Below are 8,895 nucleotides of genomic sequence, written 5' to 3' on the forward strand. Positions count from 1 at the left end.
TATTATTCTCTTTACTTTATTTATTGTAAGAAGTAAGATAGGTAGGGGGTGGGGGGGGGGGGAACAAAAAACGATTTAAGTTTTGGAAATTAATAAAGCAAATATGGATTTCAGTTTTAAGAAAAATTATCATGCAGTACATCAATGCCTAGTGATTAAGGTAGAAGAAAAAAGTTAAAATTACATAGTATTTGTTGATTTGAGCAGTTTATAGATTATGAAACTAATCGTAATATGAAAATCAAAATGATGTCCCCAACCTCAGTGGGAAATGTCTTGCAGATTACTTTTTATTTAAGGAAGTTTATTAAGTGGGAAACTGTTTCACACTAACTCATTTTCTTAAACAATTAATACATCAAATTATTTGTGAGACCTTAACTTTTGTGGTTATATGATTCCTAATAACATGCAAATTACAAAAAATTGTAAGCCATAGATGTCGTCAAAATGGCAATTTTACAAATTAATACTGAAATCCTCTATGTATTTTACTTAGAAAACGTATTAGTTCGACCATTATTTTGGGTTAGTTCTTTATAGAGTATTTTAACAAGCAAATCTGTCAAATAGCTCAATGTTATGCAATACTGAAATTCCATCAGTAGTGAACTGTATATATATAAAAAAAAATCTTGTAATGTGAACCTTGAAATAATTCAATTTAGAATAAGGTAACTTAGGTAACTGGAAATTATAAATTTTTTATGTTAGAAATCATACAATCATCTGTAATGTTTATTATGATTTCTGTGGTTAAACTGCTTTCAAACTTATTTAGTAATATTTATGAAGTTGAGTAAATAGAAAAATCTGACTATTAACATTACATTATTAAAATATTTTGTAAGTTTCTTTTAACAAAACATGTTTATTACATGACTAAAGTTTGTTTGTTTGTGTGGCTCGTAGATATCTTTCCTTGACTGATCTGAATCACATTTTGGATCGTGCTAAAGGACTAGACACAACAGTTGAATGGAACTGGGAAGATGTTCTGTCTCCGGGAGAAATGCAGCGACTTTCTTTTGTACGATTGTTTTACCACTGTCCTCAATTAGCAGTCCTGGATGAGGCTACAAGTGCAGTGGGTCAAGAAATGGAAGAGGTGTTGTACAGACAGTGTAGTAACCTTGGAATCACTCTTCTTAGTGTTGGTCACAGACAAACTTTAACCAAATATCATGACAAGATTTTATGGTTTGATGGAAAAGGAGGATGGCAGTTTCGAAACTTGCAACCCAATAAAATGGGTGATACTGTGCCAGGCGTAAGCACGTAAGTTTTTGTATAGATTAGCTGCTTGACTCATGATCAAATATACTCCTGAATTATGTTACCAAAAAAAATACTCAAACTTTTATGCATGACATACCTGAAGGAAATTTCATGTACATTTCAAACTTAAGATTAATTTTGATATCTTGTTCATATTATCATTATCCAAAAACTCATCCATCATAGATTAAAAAAAAAACTTTTAAATTTAAACAAAACCCAGGTAAATGTACCCCGAAGCATTGAAAAACAAATACTTCTTTATAAACAAAATTCCCTTTTATAGTAAATATATTGATAATAAATAATACAAATGTGTGAATTTTGATCTAATTCCTTAACCATCTATTTAAAGCTGTTTTTCTTGAGTATTTTCAAGATAAATTATTCAAGATCATATCAAAGATCTCCAGTTGAAAATTCTGAAGAATTTCATGAAATCTATGATATACAACCAAACACTGCTCCTGAACAAAATTTTAAAATGTTTCTTATATTTTTATTTTAGTATTTTACATACTGTATTAGCTTAACCTGTCAGAAAATTAGATGTATTAATATTGGAAATAACTGTATAGTAGCAGAATTAAATTGCCTCTCATAAACACAACTAGATATTTGTGTTAGGATTCTTTAGTCTTATTCAATTAAGTACATGTAGTTACAAACTAATTGAGAAAAAAAAGACAGTTAGGCTCTATAAAAGCAATATTTATGTTGGTGTGTTGCTTAAGAGAAGTATGTAAAAACTATGCTCTGATAGTAAGCATAATCCACAGCAAACATAAATTTGCCTTAGAATTAGCATTTTTCTGTGCCAGATATGAATAATGAAACAAAATGTGTATTTGAAAAATACAAATCATTTATCTTGTGAAATAAAAAAAAACATTATAGCTGATTAGTACTAATTGCAATGGATTAAAACAAAATTATTAGCCATTAGAGATTTGCCTTAAAATGTACCTTAACGTTACAAGTCTCACAGCTTGAAGCTGTACTACCTTATGTTACTATTATGTTGTGGAAAACTGTTTCTCTATCCATATCTGTACATGTATGTGTTGTGGTCAGTTGCAAAGTTTGTAAAATCAAAAGGCATTGTATATTTATATATAAAGTATTTGTGCCAAATTTGAGACATCTAAATCTGCCAAGGTAATTTTTTATGTATAAAATTTCAAGAATATAGGAAACCTTCCAGAGCATTGTGTGTTAATAACTTGGTTAGAATTAGGGACACTGCATACTGTGTACCATAAGATGATCAAAGTATTTTGACATGTGAAAATTGGAATTTTTTTAGTCAGTATTTGTTGTAGAATTGCTCAATTTTGGTTAACTAACCATCATATTGCTGTAGGGACTGATAGTGTCCTATTTAGATGAGTGTTATTAATTAATGTCTATGTATTTTGCAATAAACCATTAGAAACCACTCAGAAGTATTCCCACCAGTCATAGTCAGAATACATGTAGGCATTATGGAAACAAATTATTTTGTGAATAATTGAACTGTGTACTGTTAAAGCCAGGATGCCTTAGTTTTACCTCCCATACTTAGTTAATAATTACTGTCACATCCAAACATAATAAAAAAAAAATTTAGGTGTATACAGTTTCTGCTGGGTAAAAAAGCAGTTTTTAATCTTCATTGTGATAATTAATGGAATTTAAAAATTTTAATTTTTGCATATCTTGGCAAAAAGAAAGTATGCAGAATAAGGTATAAAAGGTCCCAAATATAGATGCTTTTATAAATTAGCATTTGTATAAACATTTAACTTGTAGATCAAGATTGATGCTTTTTAAATTAGCAATACTTACTGTTCTTGTCAAACTACTACTACCAGAGATAATAGATACTTGTTTATTTGCAAACAAACACCTCTAAAATAAGAGTTGGAAATGCCAGACTATTTATAAACAACTCTTATTAATTATTTTATTTGCAGACTTTCCATTGGATAAGAATAATTTATTCTGTATAAAATATTTAGATTGCAGGACTCGTTTCTATGGTCATTGTTTTAAACTTTTTTCTAAACATATATGGAACAAGTTAGGTGGTTTTAAATATTAGATTATAAAGTTGGAATAACACAAAGCTGGAAACAACTCCAACCCATCAAGTAATACAAACAAGCTTATGTAAAATTTTTAGTGTAGGAATTTCATAAGGAAATGATTTTCTTTCTTGAAGTTTTTTATTATTTATGATAGATTGCTGATTCAGAAACTTATACTTCTGTTCTCTTTCTACAATAAAATTAATAGTTTTATTATTTTGTATGCAATATTGCCAAAAATAGCTTCTCAAATGAATGAAAAATTCTTACCAAAACATTTATTAGTTATTTTAAATAACATATGCAATATGTTTTAATGGTAAACAGAAGAAAAGATGTGGGAAACCATTATGCTGTGAATGAAACTAGCTTTTTAAATGTATTTGTATAATACTAATAAATTAGCAGATATACAAATTATAATTGGAACATCTTCTGGTAAAGTGTTGGATATATAATATTGTTTTTTGTCATTTTTTGAAACTACCGTATTGGCCTGATTATAGGACAATATTGAATATAAGGCAACCCCCATTTTTAGAAATCATGGGAAAGAAAAAAATTGAGTGTCATAACTTTTTTAGGTCCACAAAATCAATGCTATAACTGAACAGTCTGCAGGTGGAATTAGTTGCAATAATTAGTGCTGACCTTGAGCAAACATCTGGTGTACATGTGTAAACGGATGCTATCTAGACAGACTAGAATAGGGGGAAGGGGGCTGAGGTCAGCTGCAATTTTAATGTGATTATGAATTTTACAGCCTAATTATTAATAAAAAAACTTCACCTTATAATTGAGCCAATATGATAGTTTTTATATTTTATGTACATGTGCAGTCTGTTTGCTTCTGTATTAAACAACACTGACATAGCTAGGCTTTTGATTTTTAATCAGATGAATTTAAATTGTTGTTTTTTAAATACTTCACACTTTAATTTGGGCTTGTCAAAACTGTAAGTTTAAAACACACCCAAGGGTTAAAGAGAAATGTTTGTTGATATGTGAAAAATGCATATAATGAAAGAGTCGGTAATTAATACTTGTAACCAGCCTACAAAGTTGTGTTCATAAGATAAACAGTTAGGATATTATGAACACAGTAGGTATATCTTCAGTTAGTTTGACATGACAAATTTAATGTAAATTTTGTTATTACTGATAGTCAGGTCTTTTGGTGTAAAAAGTGTTCTTTAGTGACTCCTAGTTTAGAAAATATATGCTGATGATCTGTGTTTTTATTACAGAATATTTTCTTGTGTAACAATATTAAAAATTAAATTTCATATTATTTGAGATATACATATATAAAGTGAAAATAAATATTCAAGCACATGCTTTTTAAGAGCTAGTTTTGTGTATATTAAATGTGGAGCTTGGTAATCAAAAATATCATTTCCATGTTTAATATCATTACAAGTCCTTGGAATAAAAATTGTAGCCCCTAGTATTTTAATGTAAAAAAAAGTTATTGGATGTACCAGTATTTGTTTTTTTTCTTCTACAATACTTAAATTGATTTTTTATTTAAAGCTATTGGAACAGTCTACTGAAGTGTTTAAAAAAATTAAAACTTTTTCAATGACTCCATTCTCCTGCCTTTTTCAATGCTTAAAATTGCAAGGGATTATTTTGAAACATATCTTACTCATAAGGTAACAAAAGACTTTATGCATAGTGGCCAGATCTAATATGAAAGCTTTTGTCTATGCAATAAAGATGTAAAAATGTAGTAAGGAATAATTAAAGTAGTTTGTTTTAGTGTATAATGTTTGATAATTTCACATGTTGTGTTTTTAGAGCTGTAGTAGTAGTAGTACTTAGCAAAATGGTCATATTAATGTTTTAAATATAAATAATGCTATGTTGCATGAATAATATGCATTTGTATATCAGGGTGGTCCATTTCTACTGTAAGAATATTTGTTGCCTTTTTGTACATCTCTTAATATCACACACACAAAAAAAAGGTGGGGGTTGGGAAGTTTTACATTGAGAATTTCAGGGTGATTTTATTCTGCCTTCTCACAACTGGCTGCAGACAAGGAAAAGCAGTATTGAGTTGAGGTTGTAGCATTCAACTCCAAACCCTCCACTGACTTTCATGACATTGGTGTCTGGATCTTGATTGATAGATAGAATATATCTAATACATTTGGGTGCTATGGCCACAGTCATTATCCGTTATGACCTAAAGATGACAATGAGGACTGGTAATGAAAGAATTTTTTTTTTTCGTTGTGTGTGTGTGTATACACACACAAGTATGAATATAATTATAAATAACTTCTTAGATTTCATATATTGAGTTAATTTACTGTAAAACTGTTGACCCTCTACCAGTGATTTCTTTGAATTCAGACTTAACGTGATTTAAACATATTACTTGCAATGCAAACCTCTTTAGCTGCACTTCTGCCATCATGTAAAATTATTTTTTAATACCTTTACATGCTTTAAGGAATATCCACATATAATGTGAGAGTTCTAAGTTTATAGCATTACTTATCATATCTAGAACCAGACTAATGACAGGTGTGATCAGTATCCACATGTAATATATGAATCTCCAGTACCAATCTGGTGAGAGGAGTGATAAATATACACACAAGAATAATACTATACATTCTTGTGTTTATTTAACAACAATTAATAATTACCTGCAGAATGATTTTTAATAAAACATGCATAGTTAAATTTTGATAAAAATAAGTTTGAGACATGTATTTTATAAAATTAATTTGTTCATAAATTCATCAATCACAGCTACATCTTAGACCATCACATCTTGAGGAGAATAAAGAATTTTATTAGATGATTTACTAATAGTTGCGTGCTCAATACTTCATCAACATATGCATTAGGGAGATGAAAACAGAAGCATGATTTAAAGATAGGTGAGAAATTCGTTCTGAATAAGGAGATAAGTATGAGTGATTAATACTAACTTTTGACCAGATCAAGCTATGTACTTACAGCAATATTAAAAAATAACCTGGCACTCAGTACATCTAATTAAATATAATTTTTGTACACTCTTACTTATAAAGATTAGGCTATAATCCTAATGATATCTCACATGGGTAGACCAGCTTAGAAAATTTAAGTTTGTCCTAAAAACGTATATTAAGGTAACAATGCATAAAAGAGTCTAACCAATACTATTAATTAAAGCAACAATAAATATATATTTTATGTAGGGAACACAAACACAAGTTGAATTAGTGTAGTAGCATTAATTTTCTTTGAAAAATGTAACATCAATATAATGCCTAAATTTTCTCTAATTCACCCTAACATATCTTGACCAATGAAAACTCGTTAAACCATGCTGCAATATAACTTTTAAAAGTGTGGTATCTGTTACAAATTTAACAGATTTTGTTGCCACAAGTTTAAAAAATTAGGATACCTAGGTTATTTCTGCTGTGATGAATATACAATGAAGAATAATTCTGTGAGGTTTTTTATGTAAGGGTAATCTGCATGGATCAAGAGAATTTACAGAGTCTGTTTGGTTTGTATTGAAAGGCAAGTGAATTTCTCATGTACATATCCTCTAACAAAACCTTAAAATATTTTCCTACTGGTAGGGGGCTTTTTCCATGTCCTTCAGCAAGATCGTTCATTGGAATCTCATTAGAAAGGATCCCACAATCCCTTATAATATGCTCATTTTGAACACTATTTTCACACAAGGTAAAATTTTATAATTAATTAAAACTGTTATAATTCCAAACAATATAATTTACTGAGGCATACTGAACAGTAATAAGCAGAGCTTCTCCTAAGGATTTTTTTCAACTGCACAATTATATTTTTTCATTTTTTAATACATGATGCCTTATTGCACCTCATGTATACAGGCCTAGTAAAAAATGATCCAAAAAATATACATTCTAGTAAATGCATTTATTTATCAACTCTGGAATGGAATTTTATAATCTTAAATATATGTTGTTTTTTTTTAATATTTACCCACTTGGACTTACTTATCTAGGTAAATTTTCAGGTTATAAGGGAACTAGTCTAGTTTATAATTATTCAGGTGTGCTGTAAAGATTTAAAAAATATAAGTCATTTTATGAATAAACCGTGTTCAGTTTGATAACATAATAATGAAATGGAAGTGATCTTTGGAGGCAAATTTACAGTAAATGAATATACAACGAAGAATAATTCTATGAATTTTTTTTCAACTATGTTATTAGAAATGTGGTTACATTAGATTACACTATGTAGTAAGATGGTCTAGCACCTTATAATAAACTATCGTTAAGCTAATATATTCAAATATCCCATAAAAGAATCAATAAAAGTAAATCATAAATAATTTTGACCATATAAATCTGCTTGCTACCTTGGTAATACGGGGTTAAAAATATGTACAAGTCTTTTCAAAAACAAGTTTGAATATTTCTGCCACATGACATACAGTTAAATAACTAATTCAAGTAGCTTTTTTTTTTTATCTAAAAGTTTGGAAAAAATATACCATCTTAGATTTCCAGAAAAGGATAAGTTATAAATGGCCTTTATGTAAAAAATTCATTGGGCAAAATTTTATTGCAGTAATTGTAGTTTTCTTGATATTTCAGAAACAACAGTAAACACTTAATATTAACAGCTGTTTTTATATTTATAAACTTCTCCAAAATGTAACAGAAAAATAACATTTTTTAAGTGTATGAAACAACTTTCTGTTGTTTGAAGGATCAACATTGAACTCTACCTGCACAGAGTCAGTCTACCGAACTGACTCAATATTATGTTAAGAGGCAACACAATACAGTCAAAACTTCTCAAGCTTCGTGTGTTCTTTGACACCAAAATTAATAATGTAAGGTATTTTAGTAAATAATATAACTAAAACTAGAGCTGAAGACCTGTAGAATCACAGTAACCAATACAATCTAAGGTGCAACTAAACCTTAGTGTGATCAAAATTGTATGATATAATGATCCTATAAGTTATGAACTGTAGAACAGTGAGAAATTATCCTTAGTTAAAAATTCATATATGAGATTTAAAATTAAGTGCAATAAAAGCACGTGTTATGGCAGATACTAGTTAAATTGTAAAACTAGGACCCAAAATAGTTTTAAGGTTCAACAAATGTATATAGGAAGTGTGTAGATTTACAATAAGACATTTAGATGTTAAAATAATACTATGAGACCTAATGAGTAATATTTGTATCAGCTCGTATATTAAAAGCTTTTTAGCAAGGATGTATTGAACTTGATGCCCAATTATTTTCATGGTATGCTGAATATTTCAGTATCAAGTATAAAAGCTCAGGACAATATTAAAAATAAATAAATAAAACTGCCATTTTACTGCACCAAGACACAATACAAAAAAAAAATTAAGTTTCCACAAGTAAGAGTTATATTTAAATATTTCAAGTAAATGATATTTTGTAAGTTGGAAAAGGGTGTGCAAACTATTTTTTATGTTTGGTAAACAATGTTTTCTTGTAGTAATATATGAACTCTTCTAAAACAAGCTGTTTTTTTTTTTTTTTGCAATAAAAATGGACATAAA

The 8,895-nt window shown here is 28.7% G+C and overlaps 1 protein-coding gene across 1 annotated transcript in view; it reads left to right on the top strand.

Annotated features, from left to right (window-relative positions):
• LOC106458070 (ATP-binding cassette sub-family D member 4-like) overlaps nt 1-7,210 on the top strand; it is a 24,000-nt gene extending 16,790 nt beyond the window's left edge. The window contains exon 3 of the mRNA XM_013917526.2: nt 913-7,210. Within this exon, the coding sequence (XP_013772980.1) occupies nt 913-1,282 (370 nt within the window). The 3' untranslated portion in view covers nt 1,283-7,210. The remainder of the gene's footprint in view (nt 1-912) is intronic.
• The last annotated feature ends 1,685 nt before the right edge of the window (nt 7,211-8,895 follow it).

This window comes from Limulus polyphemus, unplaced genomic scaffold (assembly GCF_000517525.1).
Source record: "Limulus polyphemus unplaced genomic scaffold, Limulus_polyphemus-2.1.2 Scaffold412, whole genome shotgun sequence".
In the NCBI taxonomy this organism is placed as follows: Eukaryota; Metazoa; Arthropoda; class Merostomata; order Xiphosura; family Limulidae; genus Limulus; species Limulus polyphemus.